The sequence below is a fragment of the Vespula vulgaris genome, chromosome 23 (assembly GCF_905475345.1).
Source record: "Vespula vulgaris chromosome 23, iyVesVulg1.1, whole genome shotgun sequence".
In the NCBI taxonomy this organism is placed as follows: domain Eukaryota; kingdom Metazoa; phylum Arthropoda; class Insecta; order Hymenoptera; family Vespidae; genus Vespula; species Vespula vulgaris.
In genome coordinates, this window is record NC_066608.1 from 318709 (window position 1) to 334514 (window position 15806).

General features: G+C 32.5%; 4 protein-coding genes across 7 annotated transcripts in view; all 4 read right to left on the minus strand.

Annotated features, from left to right (window-relative positions):
- Positions 1–2103, minus strand: part of LOC127071855 (amyloid beta A4 precursor protein-binding family B member 1-interacting protein) — a 94072-nt gene extending 91969 nt beyond the window's left edge. The window contains exon 1 of the mRNA XM_051011609.1: positions 1392–2103. The gene's annotated coding sequence lies outside the window, so the exon portion shown is untranslated. The remainder of the gene's footprint in view (positions 1–1391) is intronic.
- Positions 2104–2560: 457 nt separating this feature from the next.
- Positions 2561–6176, minus strand: LOC127071856 (uncharacterized). 2 transcript variants are annotated; one of them, XM_051011613.1, is made up of 3 exons: positions 6009–6176; positions 3147–5661; positions 2561–3070 (listed from the first exon to the last, which is right to left on the minus strand). In XM_051011613.1, the coding sequence occupies exons 1-3, from the start codon at positions 6056–6058 to the stop codon at positions 2852–2854; spliced, it is 2784 nt and encodes a 927-aa protein (XP_050867570.1). In that variant the 5' UTR covers positions 6059–6176; the 3' UTR covers positions 2561–2851. The 2 variants fall into 2 exon arrangements, with proteins under 2 accessions (XP_050867570.1, XP_050867571.1); XM_051011614.1 differs by lacking the exon at positions 6009–6176 and adding an exon at positions 5726–5978.
- Positions 6177–6459: 283 nt separating this feature from the next.
- On the minus strand, positions 6460–12324 carry LOC127071891 (aftiphilin). Of its 2 annotated transcripts, XM_051011696.1 has the most exons (8): positions 12081–12324; positions 11538–11652; positions 9558–11416; positions 9204–9416; positions 8994–9131; positions 8859–8919; positions 8541–8672; positions 6460–8367 (listed from the first exon to the last, which is right to left on the minus strand). In XM_051011696.1, the coding sequence occupies exons 2-8, from the start codon at positions 11638–11640 to the stop codon at positions 7835–7837; spliced, it is 3039 nt and encodes a 1012-aa protein (XP_050867653.1). In that variant the 5' UTR covers positions 11641–11652; positions 12081–12324; the 3' UTR covers positions 6460–7834. The 2 variants fall into 2 exon arrangements, with proteins under 2 accessions (XP_050867653.1, XP_050867654.1); XM_051011697.1 differs by lacking the exon at positions 8541–8672 and having other exon boundaries at positions 12081–12323.
- A 110-nt stretch (positions 12325–12434) lies between these two features.
- LOC127071893 (zinc finger protein 678-like) lies at positions 12435–15582 on the minus strand. 2 transcript variants are annotated; one of them, XM_051011700.1, is made up of 4 exons: positions 15218–15582; positions 14611–14885; positions 12607–14523; positions 12435–12461 (listed from the first exon to the last, which is right to left on the minus strand). In XM_051011700.1, the coding sequence occupies exons 2-3, from the start codon at positions 14875–14877 to the stop codon at positions 12610–12612; spliced, it is 2181 nt and encodes a 726-aa protein (XP_050867657.1). In that variant the 5' UTR covers positions 14878–14885; positions 15218–15582; the 3' UTR covers positions 12435–12461; positions 12607–12609. The 2 variants fall into 2 exon arrangements, with proteins under 2 accessions (XP_050867657.1, XP_050867656.1); XM_051011699.1 differs by lacking the exon at positions 12435–12461 and having other exon boundaries at positions 12541–14523; positions 15218–15581.
- Between the last annotated feature and the right edge of the window lie 224 nt (positions 15583–15806).

The window sequence follows — 15806 nt, forward strand, 5'->3', positions numbered from 1 at the left end:
ACCTACAATTAGTACAGAGAGGCTACCGCATAATTACCAGACTTAATAGGACGAACGTGCGAAACGATAGACGCTGGCCTTGTAATCGAGAATCGTTCCACGTCGTTCTACATTTTTCATACTTCCTGTTAAAGTTCGTTTAACCAGTATTCCGAAGACTCGACCGTAAAAAAAAAGAAACAAAAAAAAAACGAAAAACCATATAAAGGAAATAGCGTTGATTCGAAACGTCTTCTCTAGCAGAAGAGTTCTATGGCAGGTCGTTCGGTTCCGCAGAGAAAATCAGAGACGTTTGGCAAAGCCGGTTTTCCTTTTCTCCTATTAAATCGGTATGAAAATTTTCCTATTAAATCGGTATGAAATCGATTCGACGGTACGATCGCACGAGAGCGTTCGACGTCGGAGTCAACGACCACACCTGTGGCGTCGTTTGGGAACGCCGCTGTGGAGTAACGCGTGACCGACAGTGAGTGGGATGCTGCCGTTCGAGAGTATTATACTGTTTTCCATGCTCTCCTTTCTTTTTCGTTAGGCACGAGAGCGAAAAAGAGAAAGAGAGAAAGAGATCGACGTGTTCGCATTCACGAAGAACGAATCGATTCTCGTCCCCTCGAACGTTTTCCGGATCGTTAGGCAGCGTATCAGAGCCGGCCGAGCACCGACTCGTTCTTTCGTTCTTTCGTACGCGTCCAACTCCGAGGCAGAACCATCTCGTCCTTCTCCTCTCCGATCGGAAATGAAAACGAGAAGGAAAGCCGTCTCGTCCGCGCTACTTCTCCTCTCTTTTCTCTCTTTCGTACGACTGCGAGATGACGGCTCGATAAGGGAGAAGAGACGACGAAAGAAAGGAAGGAAAAAAAATTGAAAAAAAAAAAAAATAGGAAGAAAAAATCAGTTACATCGAAGGAAATGGTCGATTCGTTCCTCGGAGCAAAAAAGATTCTTGCCTGATATCTCGCGAGACTAGTTCTTCTTTTTTTTATTATTTCTTTTATCTATTTCCTATAGGACGTTCTACGAGAAGATCGTAGCTTATCGCGGATCGAGCGAGTTCTTGCAAGAGGAGTAATATCGAAGGAACGTGCAAGTACTTGGGTCGACTCGTGACGGAAAAGTAACGTGCGCAAAGAGTGACGTTCGACTACGATGCGTTGGAAAGTGTGTGACGTTCCGCGAGATCGTGAAAGACACGCGATAGGAACGACTTCCTTTGACATTGAACGACGATGACATCAGACCGAACGACTCACCGACTCGAGCGTTAACTCGCGAAGACGATTCCTGTTCGTAGGAATTCGAACGGAAAGAAACGATTTTAATAGAGATGCCGTAGATACGACGAGGCACGAGACGAGAGAATAAAAAATATTTGAGGAAGGAAGAAGACTCACCGGAAGGACGTACTTCTTCTTCTTCTTCTGCTCTTCTTTCTCTCTTTATCCTAGACAGGCAGCTCGTTGCCCTGCAACCGTGTCCTCGAATTCCAGAAGGATAAAGAAGGCTTACAGGAATGACTGAGGCACTACTCGATCGGGACACGAGATACTCGCGTGACGCGAGGAGGAACGAGCGTGTGCGTTAAGCCGGTCGCGCACTTTGGCATAAAACGCGCCACGATCGCGTCGCACGGTCGCGCGCGCGCGCGATCTCCCGAAGAGGTTAGGCGCAGGGAGGAGGGAAAAAGAGGGACTGTTGGAAGGGAGATGGAAAATAAAAAGGGTGGAGGCTGGTTATTAGGAGGAGGATGAGGATGAGGATGAGGATGATGACGACGACGACGACGACGACGACGATGATAAAAGGAAAGGAATCGCGCAAGGAACGCGTAAGGAGGAAGAGATGTGCGCGACCGAGAAGACAGAGAGGGAAATAGTCTGGGGAAAGGGAAGGAGGAAGAGGGAGAGAGAGAGAAAAATAGATAGATAGGTCGGATGAAAGGAGAGAGACGGACGGACGGACGGAGACAGAGAGACAGAGAAAGAGAGAGAGAGAGAGAGAGAAATCCGGCGCACCGCGCGCACGCACGCACGCACTCGTGCCCGGCCGGGACGTCAGCTCGAGTGGTGCGCGATACGACGATATCGATACGGGCCTCGGGCCGCCATGCACTAACCGTCCAGACGGTTTACTCGCCCGTATTCCTGCGCATGTTCCCCTTCGCTCGATGCGCGCGCATCGCTCGCGACCTCCCCACCCCCTCGTTTCTGCGCCGCAACACGAACGCCTCTAGCGACGATTTCTTCAAACTGCTAGTCCTTGACTCTCTTACTCCCCCGCTCGCTGTTATCGACTCTAGATGTTTTTTCTTTCTTCTTTACCCATACGGATCCTTTACCTGATGGTCAATGAAATACGATCGTTAATATTATCGACTCGACTCGTTCGATAAAAAAACGCGAGGACGATAACGCATCGCAGATGCATTATCGACCTCGAAAAAAACTAGATACGTAAGCTTCGATTGTTTACATTTTTTTTAATTTTTTATAATTTCTTTCCTGAACGTTTTACGATCCATACGATTCCGTATAATGATCGTATGAAATAAAAAATATTTCGATTACTTTCAACAGATATAAATATATTAATATCATTTTTAAGCTTTCTACGTAATCTTACAATAGTATAGTAATGTATAAACAACGAGGGACCTAGGAAAATATGAAGTGTGATAAATTATGTATACATATACATTTACAACTAAAATAATTATAAAACCTTACGCGATACGTTGTAAAAATTGGGTGATAAAAAAAAATAAAATAGGACCCTACGATAAAACGACGATAAAGAAATTATACATTATATGAAAATAAAGATATTATAATAATTGATCCCACTTTTGTATACTTTATTCCACCACCAATTCGTGATGATCGATCTCTTGGAAAGTTTCGTTGATACTTTTGACCCATTCTTCCATTCTGCGTACTTCGTGTTCCTTCAATTTTCCATGTTTTTTTCTTTTTTTCTCTGTTGCGTGAATATTATTTTCTTCGTCTTCCTCGCTGTCGCTTTCATTGAAATTAAATCTGACTTTACGTTTCCTCTTGTACGAACGCGTAGGAGGCTAAATAAATATCGAAGTAAATATATTAATCTCTCGAAGATAGCACGAGATATGATAATATTATAACGATACAAACCTGTGTAAAGTGAGTAGGCTCGAGATCGGTAAACAATGATATATCTACTGAGTCATTCTTTACTTCTTTTACTTCTCCCAAAACATCGAAAGTATCCGAAAAAGCGGCTGTATCTATGAGCTTATTTTTCGTCTCGGGTAAAGGTTCTTCTGCTTTACCTTTTTCGTTGTTCTCGCCAACCTTTACTTTTTTTGGCACGGTATCTTTTTTTATTTCTTTTAGTGAATATCTCATAGGAAATGCCGACTTTCTTTTCGTTTCTTCTACATTCGTTTTCAAAATATTTTTATCTTGTACATCGTTACTCGTTAAATCAGAATAAATTGGTGATATATCTAAGATCGTATCGCCAATATCTTCGTTAAATCCAAAAGCATTATCCAATCCCATATGTTTTGTATCGTTTATCGTTTTAATAGACTTAATGGGTTTACCGCTAATAGGCGTAGATTGTGCATCACCGAAAATACCATGAGCCGTATTTATTCTAGTACTCTGAGGCATTTCCGTTATGTTTAAGAAAGCATTTAAATTTGTTTGTTGTAGCGGTTTTTGACTCGGAGATTTAAATTTTTGCAAGCCCGACGGTCCTGGTTGGGGTTCAAAAATTTCCGTACTTTGCTCCTGCTTTTCTTCTTGACCGTGTGGCAAAGAACCACTGCGATTAAATGTTTGTGTACTAACTAATAGTGATTGTATATTTGAATTTTCCTTATCCTTTATATGTCTTTTTTTACGTAAAGGAGAAGAATTTGTATCTGTAACTTTTCTCAATCTGTTTCTTAAAAATTTCTTAGATTTTGAAGGAGATTTAGGAGCAGCATTTTCTTTATCTTCTGTTGTATCGTTGAACGTGGAAGAATCCATTGATGTAGTATTCTGTAATCCTTGTATTCCAGTTGTATTCTGCAAATCCTTATTTGAAACTCTTAATTCTTTATTATTTGCCATTTCTTCGTACTGCTCAGTAATCACAGTATTGTTGTTTATTGATACAGAATTATCTAAATTTGTAATCTCTGTGCCAAATTTCCTAATGGCTTGTCCAACTTTCCTGTTTACGTAATTAAATTTTTCACAAGTTTTTTGCCTGTTTATATCTTCATTAATTATTTCTGATACGTCATTCTTTTTAATAGTCTCCAAGCATTTTGTAGCTTGATCTTTTGTACTTTGTTTAATTTTACCTTGTAATATCTCCAGTGTCCTAGGTTGTGGCGTACTTTGGAATAGATTCTTCACTTGAGAAAAAGTATTCAACGATGATAATCTCCAAGGACTACCTACATCAAAATTTACGGATGTTTTTTTAATCGGTGACAAAGACTTACTAATTAAAGAATCATTTATCGTATTTTCTTGATGTGACTTAATTCTATTACAAAAGATACTAGTTTTTCTAAATGGAGCAAAATTATCTGGCTTTGATTTTAATGGCGTATCAAGTAACAAAATTTCATTATTATTAAGGTTTTCGATAGGAATTACAGTAGGTTTTGATACAGTAATCTCTGGATGCTTTTTCGTATCTTCAGCTTGTGTTGATAGTGATTGATTCGCTTCTAAATTTTGCACATTATTAGATTCAGCTTCAAATTTGTTATTATCAGCAGTTGGCAGTAATTCATTTTGATCTTCAATGTCACCTTCAGATTTCTCTACAATATCAGTAGAAGGTAATAACACATGCTTTTGTTCATTATTATCTTCAATTTTCTCTTTAGTACATAACGATATTATATCACTTGACAATCTTTCTATAACCACTCTTGCTACCTTTTTCTGTCTAGGACGTTTAGTTTTTTTTACTCTCTTTTGTCCCACACGATTAACGATACGTCTTTTTCTTTTCCCTGTCAATTTTTCTTTAGAGTCATTCTCATCAAATTTAAAATCATATATATCACTCATATTTCTTAAAGATTCTTCATTAAGTTTCACAGATTTATACACAGGCAACTTTAACTTATCACTCACTGCTGGTTCATTTTTTAATTCTGTATCTTTTTGCTGCTGAGATACAATATTTGTTTGCTGTAACACAGAATCCTCGCAATAATTCCTACACTCTTTTCTTGGACGAAGTCGTTTGGACAAAGCCTCCTGATTTGAAAAGGATTCTTTTAGAGACATTTGTCGAAAACTTGATGTCTTATTTTTTAGCTTCACTCCCTCTGGAATGTTTGCTTTTTTCTTACTACTTAAAACTATGCGTTTTGTACTTCTAGTTTCAGTAGTACTTTTTCTTTTAGATCTTGATACAATCTCTTTCTCTTCTTTCCCTTTAATCATTTCTATTTTGATTAAATCAGATTTTTTAGATGTTGATCTTAAGGTTTTCATAGCTGTCTTTTTATTTGTCATTGCAGTATCAGATTTTATCGTAGATTTATTAATCTTATTAGATGTTCTGTTGGTTGACGTCTTGCCAGACCTTAAGTTTCTTCCACTTGCCTTCATCATCACTGATAACTCTTGAGAAAACAGATACTTTTTATCTTTCTTATTTGTAAAACTGCAAAATAAAAAGATATAATAATAATAATAATATAATGATCTCATGTTTTTAATTGACTTACATAAAGAACCAAAATAATATGTAGTTTATTTGTATATATTATATTTTTGGTTGTATAATTTGGTCGATGATAAAATCATAAACTTTTAAAAAAAATGGTATAAAATAAAAATTTGAGAAAAAGTCAAGGCAATTACAAGACCAAATTACACAAAATAATTCACAACTTTCATCGTTCTCAATGTTTTCTCGTGCTACTTTTGTATACATGTAACACGCAATATGTTGTGCGTAATATAATCGTGGGATGGAAAATGTCAATGCCATATATACAGTAAACTTACTTTTTGCAACGCTTCTCAAAAGTTCTGCTACGTGATTGGGCGAAGATCATTTTATTTCGCTACAAGTAAATCACTGAGAAACGATTTTACGAACTCTCCTCAATTTGAAACGTAAATCCTTTGTTATAAAATGGCGTCACTTCTACCACACGCTAGTTAATTACGCATGCGTCGAATATGTGCAACGCGGCCCAATGCCGCCATTACATTTTTAGATACACTACTGCCATCTACCGCGCGTATCTACTTCAAAATAAAATAACAATAAAACGTAACAACATGCAATAAACGTAACATATCGAAATTTGATAATAAATAACAAGCAAAATAACTAGATAATTATATAACACTACTTCTAAATATATCTTAAGTCTCATCCTAAAATGATAATCCTTAAAAGTGAGTTAAATAATTATAACGTCAATATAATGTTTGAATAAGAATAATACTATTTTCTTTTCAATGATTTCCTATGTATTATTATTATCGACAATATTTTACATAAAATATATATATAATATATTACAATATTAATATTAATAAATAACGAACTTAGTAATAGCAATTTTTTAGTATTTTAATATCTTGGTAATCAATGTAAAGGCTATTTATGACATATTTAAGTATCACGTCCTAGTTTCTTCTTTTTTTTTCTTTTTTATAGAAATTGAGAAAATATAATAAAAATGTCAAGGGACAAATGTGGGCAATTTTTTATATTGTCACTTGACAGATTTATTACACGTATTAACAGTTGAAACTGGTTTGGATCTAAAGTAATTGACTTACAATTAGTATGCAGACCATGTCTAAAATAATTGAAGCAAAGAAAAATATGCACTCTCGCTTTAAAAATAAAAATACGTGTTTATGTGTATATGCATCATATATACATCACGTTTTAAATACTTTTCTTTGCTAGTAGCTTCAGAATGCATTATTTTTCTTTCTTTCTTGATTAAATTGAACCATAGCCACTGTTTTCTGACTTAAGTATTTTTTGCCCTAACTGACATGAATATTTATGAATATAATAATTATTCTATATTGGAATAGGGATAACAGTGTTATTTGAGTGTAAAAGTAATATATTTGCATGGAAAATTATCTATCTGTCTTTTGCTCGTTTCTTTTTCTTTTTAAATATTCTAATATACAAACATGTTGCAAAGTAGCAACATGCAATATCGTAAATACAGAATCATATGATAATACTTTAAAGAGGTCAAACTCTTAGGTATTATCTTAGGTAAAGATTTGCAATGAGTATATCTTAACAAAATTTAACACACACATACACATACATTATGTGTGGAACTTCTTTCAATTCGTGTAGACTAGAACATGGTCAAACGAAATAATATTAACAAATATCTCATGTACTATTTCATATACTGAAATTTAGTGACTATGTGACCTACATAAAAAGAAAGTAAACACATATTTACCTTAACTATTTGACAATTATCCGTTAAGGAAACAAGATATTAAATTACAATTGTAAAACAAATTGAAATACTTTTAAGGATAACTATAATAACAACAATTCATAATAATCACAAACAATCATATCTTGGAATGTCAAGTGCATTGTTGTGTGCCAATAAGTAGTAAATTACCGAAGCATCAGTTATATCATTTAGGACATAACTTCTTCAATGATACCAACATGGAAGAGCCAAGATGGATCAGAGGTTGGTCTGAACACAGGTTTGAAAGGTAGCAGAAGATTTTTTTGATTATACTGATTGTTGAGAGTATCTATTACAAATTTTTTCGATTCTGTTCATGTTACCTTATCAAACTCGTATTCAGACCGACGTTACTCAGCCAGGCATTTTCCGATTTATCATGGCACCTAAGTCTTGAACAATTTGTTTTTGCTCACGATTAAACAATAAAGTTCTAGCACTTAAAAAGGATAAATCTGGTAGTTGATTCAGAACTTTCATTGTCTCTGCGTGTACAGACATGGGTCTACCAAACCTGTCCACAGTGACATGTTCTGCATTTTGCAAATGTTCTCTTCTTGACAATGACGACTTTCTATAATATAAGTCTTGACTTTTTGTAGCATTACTGCTTACTAGGAACGATTTATTGTTTATTGACGGAGCATTTTTTAATACTTTATGCGGAAAACTTTTTCCTTTACCCCCTATTTCATGTTCCTCTTTTAATTTCCAATCGATCATGTGTGGCCCTGGTAGAGGTTCGATCATTTTGCCCGTTTGTATTTGTTTCTGAGATTTTAAGCTATCGTTCAATCCACTATTGAAAGGATTCAAAGTACTTTTATTTGATATTTTCATGGATTGTAAATTGCTGTTCTCGGAGATAACGGTTGGATCTGACGAATCTGTTCAATAATAAAATTAAATATTTCTTATGAATATTAACATGAATGATGAATAAATACAGTATCATCTATTAAGGTATATTAAAACTTTTTTTATGGACAGCATGTATAAAAAATACATTTGTAAAAATAGTAGAGTGCAAGGGTAAAGGAATGCTAGCACTACCACTTACAATAATATATGGAGTCCCGTGTGTAAGCAGCTGTTTGATGATAGGATTCGGAATATGTGGAACAGTGGGGTGTTAGTAGAGGGTCAAACGGACACAATAAATCCAATGGTAGAAGAGCTGATAACCCACCACCTGTATTATTGTTTGTGATATTTAAGAGGATGTATTATATACATTTATATATGCGTGCATAGCTTAGAAAAGTAGTTTTATTTGAAAAGCCAAAGCAATCTTCGTTTCATATTTTCCGCATTTTTACATGTAGATTATTTTTTTCTATGCATTGTAGTAATTTTTTTTTAAACAATGTATACTTACTAGCATCTAAAGGATTAACAAGCCCAGAACTATTCCAATCAAATTGGGCAGCAGGTACTTCCTGGTATGATTTTGCAAACATTAATTGTGCTTTAAATGAGTTTTTTACTTAAATTATCTGTAAATTAAACTTACATCTGAAGTAGACACTCCTTGCACCTTATTCGTGGTAGACGGGGGAGAATCAACAGAAGCCTTTATCGGTTCTAAAGGGGTAAAACCAAGATTAGCTGCAAACCTTGGAACACTAGTATTCCATCTTGGCCCAAATAACTGCAAATAAAAAAGGATTTATAGTTTATTAAAAGTTATATATTTTACATGAGAAAAAAAACGTATACTTACGATATTACGCGAATCAATGCCAAGTGCATTTAAAAGCACATTATTACTAGTACTATTAGACCATTGATAAGTTAAAGCATTAGTTTCTTCTACATTTTTCAAGCACTGCCAGATTTTATCTGTTTTCGTAATTAAAGGTTTTAAATCAGTTTCAGGAAGCGTAGGCATCACGCAAAACATATTTGTTACTATATCTTCTATCTTGTTTGCAGCCTGGAAATAATCACATGATTACTAAACGATAAAAATATAGATTAATAACATGCAAAAGAAACAACCATGCGGTAAAAATGCTAATATTCTGAGTGATATACTAAGCTAATAGATGTTTTTGTTGATAAATTCTAAACTCACATTCTTATTTTCTATCCGACACATAGATTCTCTCAAACTAAATTGTTGTGTTTCTACTGTACTGTTTGATGATTCAAAATTATTAAATTCTCCAAAGTCATCATCAGTTTCAGGTACTTTGGGATTAACTACATTAGATGTCCATTCATCTCCCACGCTTGAAAAATTCGTAAAATCACCAAAATCATCGTCTGCATTTTCTGTGTTACAAAGTACTGGAAAAGTATCACTCTTTTTATGTGTTGGCATTGCGTTTTCTTGTTGCATTTCTTGATAATCGCAAAAAGTATCATTTTCGAAATGTTCTATACAGGTTCTATCGTTATAAGTGGCACATTCCAAATCTGAATTATTTTTTACATTGCTATTTTCTGCCTGTATATGATTAGAAAATGTTTTATTGGTTGGCAGTGATACGTTTACAAAAGATGAGAGATTTTGTCTAAAATCTGTTTCGCTCGATAACTTGGATAAGTTATCCTCAATTTGTACTGTATTAGATAAATTATCAGATATGACATTTAAACTGCATTCAGATATTGACACTCTATCAAGATCTTCAGTAGATTTGAAATCTGTAAAATTAGGATCTTCTTTATCGAACGAATTATTATCTATTAAAGCAGACTCTATGAAATTTTCTTCATTATTTAAATTTGTATTCACAGCAAACGTATTTTCATTGATTGCAATCATACTTTTATTATTAACTATTCCACTTTTAACATTTTCTACTATATCCAGTGTATCAAATGTATTTGATTCAAGATTTGTATTTTCTCTCCATGATAGATTAGGCAAGGTACCAATATCGTTATTTACAAATTTACAACCTATATTTGATTTGTCCCTTATAGTTTTATCTATACCCAAATCAGAATTGAAAGAGGTATATACAATATCATTACTTAATGCTTCACTTTTATCAAATGTACCTCCAATTTCTTTAAGATCCTCCTCAATAGTTAAATCACAGTCTGATTGAGGAAAAATGTCAACATTTTTTACATCCTTGTCTTGAGAGGGAAGAGAATCGGATAATGTTTTACTATTTTGCATAGAATCACACTTCTCAATGCTTTTATTACTTTCATTCTTCTTAATCCTTTCATCCATCGACTTGCATTCTAAGTGAGTATCATTGACTGTATTAACAATTGTATCATTATATGAATTGCTTACAATTTCGTACTGTAGATCAAAACAATTTGCTTGTGAAACTGACAACTCTTTATGCAATATTTTATTATTATCAAAACTACTCCAATCTGCAGAATCTTTAAATTGTTCATAGTTATAAAAATCATTGTCTAGATGTTGTAATCCATCAGATGTATTTGTGGGGTCATCTAAATCTAGGCTTAAAGGTTCTACATCATCATTGACTTCCAAATTATTTAATGAACCTTCATGCTCGCTCACAGTCTTCACACTATTCGCTAAGCTACTATTATTGCTACTGACTACACTCTTATTAATAAAATTTACTTTATCTAAGATGACCTGAGTACAAATATCGTAAGTATCATTATTGTTTTCTGTAGTTTTTAAATCATTCTCACTACATAGATTTAAGTTATCGTGTTGAATGATACTATTATCATCAAAATTATTTTTTTTAATACTACTATTTTCTGAATTATCGTGTAATTCTATGTTGCTCACAATATCTTCTGCTTTCTCAACAATTAAAACATCATCTGGAATATTACATTTAAGAATGCTATCATTTTTAGAGCATATGTTAGATGATGGAGAATAATTAACTCCATTTACTTTTGGAGAAACATTTTCAGACATTATTGGTGTTTGAATAGGAGTGATAATTTTATGTGGTGAATCTGATGTAATGGATAAGCCTGTAAAACAAAAAAAATTATCATAATATAGAAATTTTATCTATACACAAATTTTAAATAAAAATATGCGATTGAAATACTATGAATTGCATAACGAGTTGATATTATAATGTAATCGTACCATCGATTCCACCAGCCGTAAAATCTCCAAATTCATCTTCATCCGAATCACCAAAATTATCCAAAGGTGGAGGTGTAGAACTCACTAAAGGTGGAAAAGCCATCTTTCAAACCTGCTTTAAATAAAAAATAAATAAGTTAATAATATTTAAGTATCAATCTTTTATATTCTATACATATAACTTATACTATAGAATTATTACTCTTGGATTGAAATTGTGTTCCCATATAATACACTACAATGTTAATTATAGATTTTAGAAATGACTCTTTAATGCACATGCCTCCTATATGGACTTATTTAAATAATATAGTACATTTTTTGTAAAATATTGAATGTTTTCCTTACAATATTTCAACATGGTAGATACATTGAACACTGTATTTATAGGTTACACATCGTTTATATTCTATTGGAAAATATTTTGTCATAATATAATAGAAGAAAGATCTCCTCGATTATCGGTAGTAAAACAACTAATAGCCTTTTATTTATATGCGTACTGTCTGTAAAGAAAAATCCTTGACAGATGTACATACTTACACAAGTAAATCTCGTATCCGCTCCAAAAAATTAGGAGCACTTTTTCACAATTTTATCTTGTAATTGAACTATTCATTTTTTAATAATTTAAGGAAATCGCCTACTTTCTTACACAATTGATACTGTCACAGCCAAATGCTAAATATCGATGATCGTCCGTATGACGATTAAATACGTGACAGTGATAAAGTCATGAGACATTAGGAATATCACCTGTTCTCCGCACTGTTGCGACGCAATTGCTATCTGCGCACCTGCCATTTGTGACACGCGCGTTTTACAAAATTAATTAGTCATCGTAGCAATATTATTTCCATAATAAATTTAACTAAAATGTATTGTTCTTTTATACAAATTAGTTCGAAATATATACTAATGTTACTAAAAATAAAAAATATTGAATGTTAATCTAAACGATATAAAAAAAATCAAATCGTTTATTTTATAAATATAGATCTCACTGTTTATTGAAAATATGACAAACTATAATCGGTGAAATAATTTGTTATAAATTTAAAACATTTACATTTCATTGTCCTTCTTGTTTGGCATTATGCTGAGTACGTCGATGTTTTCTCATGTCACCCTTTTGCCGAAAACATCGGCCGCATACATCGCAAGCATGTGGTTTTTCCCCAGTATGAATTTTTATGTGATTGTTTAGAGCTTCCGTTCTTGTAAAAGCTTTTTCGCAATAGTGACATTTATATCGACGATCGCCTCTGTGTATCAATCTATGTTGGTAAAACACAGATCCAGTTAGAAAAGCTTTATTGCAAACGTCGCATTTGAAAGGTCTTTCTCTTGTATGTTTTTTTCTTGTATGATCTGCTAAGTCAGGCTTTATGGTAAATCTCTGATCGCAATATTCACATGCATAAGGTTTTACTCCCATGTGAAATCTTTTATGTGTCCACATGTGACTAGATTGAGTGTAACTCTTACCACAAATATTGCATACATACGGTCTTAAACCACTGTGTCTTCTTTTATGAGCATTAAGAGAATTTGCAGTAGGTAGTAAACTACCGCATATGTCGCACGGGAATTTCGAGCATTGATCTCGTCCATGGTTTTGTATATTTTCCTTTTGATCAAATATAGATCCACAAAGTTCACAAATATATTTCATATTGCCAGTTTCAGAAATACGTGGTACATGTTGATGTCTTTTTTGCTTATGTTTGTAAAGAAGAGATAATTCTTTCATATCTTTATTACATATATCACATAAGAATACAGTTAGTACTTTAAACACACGTGGATGTTCTTTCCAATGTAAAACAACTTCTGCGAATGATTTATAAATTGTCTTGCATATATTGCAGCTATAAGGTCTTTCCACAACGTGTTGATTCTGGTGATTCTTTAAATTTTCAATATCAGTAAAATGCATATTACAGAATTCACAATGGTATATCTTGGATATTAATAATTCTTCTATTAATATTACTTTATCCTCGTGTATTTTATAATGATTATCTGCATCATCGCAACAATTGAAAGCTGCTCCACAGCGAACACATTTCCATATAGTTTGATTATTTTCAATAATTATACCATGTGCAGCTGTATGTTTATTTAATCTTGATTTTTGTGTAAAACTTTTAGAACATTGAGAACATCTATATGGTTTCTCTGGTAGATGTGTTACTACATGTCGTTTTAAAGTATATCCATCTGAAAATCCCTTGTTACAAACTTCACACACATGTGGTCTATTCTTACCATCAACGCATACATGCATCCTAAGTTCCTCTTGATTACTAAATAATTTTCCACATTGCAAACATGAAACAGTCATATCCTTACAATGATATCGCTTATAATGATAATATAATTTTAATTCTTTGCCAAAAGTAATTTTGCAAATTTCACAATACAGTGCTTTTGCACCTTTATGAAATTGCATATGAAAATTTAAACGTTCCTCAAAAGTAAATGTAGCATTACATAAAAAGCATTTATATGGCTTGGAAGTATTTTGTATATTTGGCTTACATTTATGGCCATCCAAAGTTTCTTTTGTATGATACAGATTCATACATGCACCGCACTTCAAATACTTCTGCTTACTTCCTAAACATTGTAACATAATTAATCGATTTCCTGCTTCATAATCAGCCTTGAAATCATGAAATATTTTCTCCTCATCACTACTTTCCAAAACAATATCACTATCATATAATTCGATTTCTTTTGGATTCTGTATTGCATCTTGACAAGTATTCATATGTCCTTCTATACAGAGAGGGCAAGATTTAGTGTTATTTAAAATATTTTCTGTTGTTGACTCTGTAATATTAAAGGATTGCTTCTCTTTAAGAATCTCTAATAAAGTTTCCTCCGCTTTGATACACTGAATATCAAATTCATCACACCAATTTATTTTCTCAACACATCCGATGCAAAGCTGTTTAGGTAAAGGATCTGTTTTCCTCACCTACAATATATTATTACAAGTTATCAGATTATTATGATATAAAAAAAATATAAAAAAAATTTTTTAAATCATGTTATTTAATAATACCTTTATACTCAAACAAGTGTTCATTTTATGGGCCAATTTCATTGACTCTCCTAACTCAGAATATATATATATAGGATTTGGAGTTTCTCCTGCACATAATCGACAAAGGGAAAATACATCAGTTCTCATTAATGCACTTCCAGGTTCCATTTCTAATATTTCATTAGGTGAAAGAGGATCCTCTTGGGACCAAACAATGGAACCATCTAAATCATCAATATCATCTTCCCGATCACTTACAGTACTCACAGATTCTGACTTTAACATTTTTGTTACTGTAATGTATATAAAAGCATAATAATATAATATTTATCAATAAAAATATATTCCTCCTATAATAATTGTTTGCAAATTAATTTTATGAAGTTATTAGATAGTAATTAGGATTATAATTAAAACAAATCATTATTATTAATAATATACAAAGAACATTAAGAGATGAAAACATTGTTTAATTTAAAAGTTAATTGGATTCCTAATAATAATAAATAATTTTAATAAAAGTCACTGAAATATATTTTTTGAAAAAATTCTGTTGATTTATTTCTAATTATAGTGAACAATAAAAGGCAAATGAAATTGTCAAGTAAGAATTGGAGTAGATTACCTTTTCCTTGAAAAGAAGACAAATATTCAAATATTCTTTCATGGCAAACTCAATGTCCTTGAATTGCAAAGCTTTTTAGTAGCTTACTATCGTTAAGACAACATTCGTAAATAAATTGTCTTGGTAACAAGAAACAAATAAATATCTACTAATTTTTGAAGTAACACGAATTACAAAAATGGATGTAATCAATGTTACGACGAATTTAACCACATTATTTAATTGTATTTTCAAAAAATAAATAATTCTTAATTAAATAATGCACAATAACTATACAACAACATATGTTCATTAATCTAAATACAAACATATTTCCAAATAATGTTATAATTACTTATAATAAAATTAAAAAAAAAACAATAGTTTAATGATTTGAAATTTAAACTAATTTTTACGTTATATATAAAACTTCCTCTGATTGGCTGCTAGTCATATGTAGTCATATATGTCTGCAATTTTTTATAGAACTCCTAAGTATAAAAAAATTGAACATTCACGAATAAATAAAATTTATTACGATTATATATAATAAATAAAAAATTATTTCAATTTATTATTGAAATATTTTTTTATTTAATTCATATCAATG

Bases quoted from the DNA above. Each gene is read 5' to 3' on its own strand.
- LOC127071856 (XM_051011613.1), bottom strand. From the start codon at position 6,058: ATGATCTTCGCCCAATCACGTAGCAGAACTTTTGAGAAGCGTTGCAAA. The intron at 5,662-6,008 runs GTAAGTTTACTG...TTTATTTTGCAG, and splicing joins TTTGAGAAGCGTTGCAAAAA to TTTTACAAATAAGAAAGATA. The intron at 3,071-3,146 runs GTTTGTATCGTT...ATATTTATTTAG, and splicing joins AGCCTACTCACTTTACACAG to CCTCCTACGCGTTCGTACAA.
- LOC127071891 (XM_051011696.1), bottom strand. From the start codon at position 11,640: ATGGCTTTTCCACCTTTAGTGAGTTCTACACCTCCACCTTTGGATAAT. The intron at 9,417-9,557 runs GTGAGTTTAGAA...GATTATTTCCAG, and splicing joins GTCGGATAGAAAATAAGAAT to GCTGCAAACAAGATAGAAGA. The intron at 8,368-8,540 runs GTAAGTGGTAGT...ATTATTGAACAG, and splicing joins ACGGGACTCCATATATTATT to ATTCGTCAGATCCAACCGTT.
- LOC127071893 (XM_051011700.1), bottom strand. From the start codon at position 14,877: ATGTTAAAGTCAGAATCTGTGAGTACTGTAAGTGATCGGGAAGATGAT. The intron at 14,524-14,610 runs GTATTATTAAAT...AATATATTGTAG, and splicing joins ACACTTGTTTGAGTATAAAG to GTGAGGAAAACAGATCCTTT.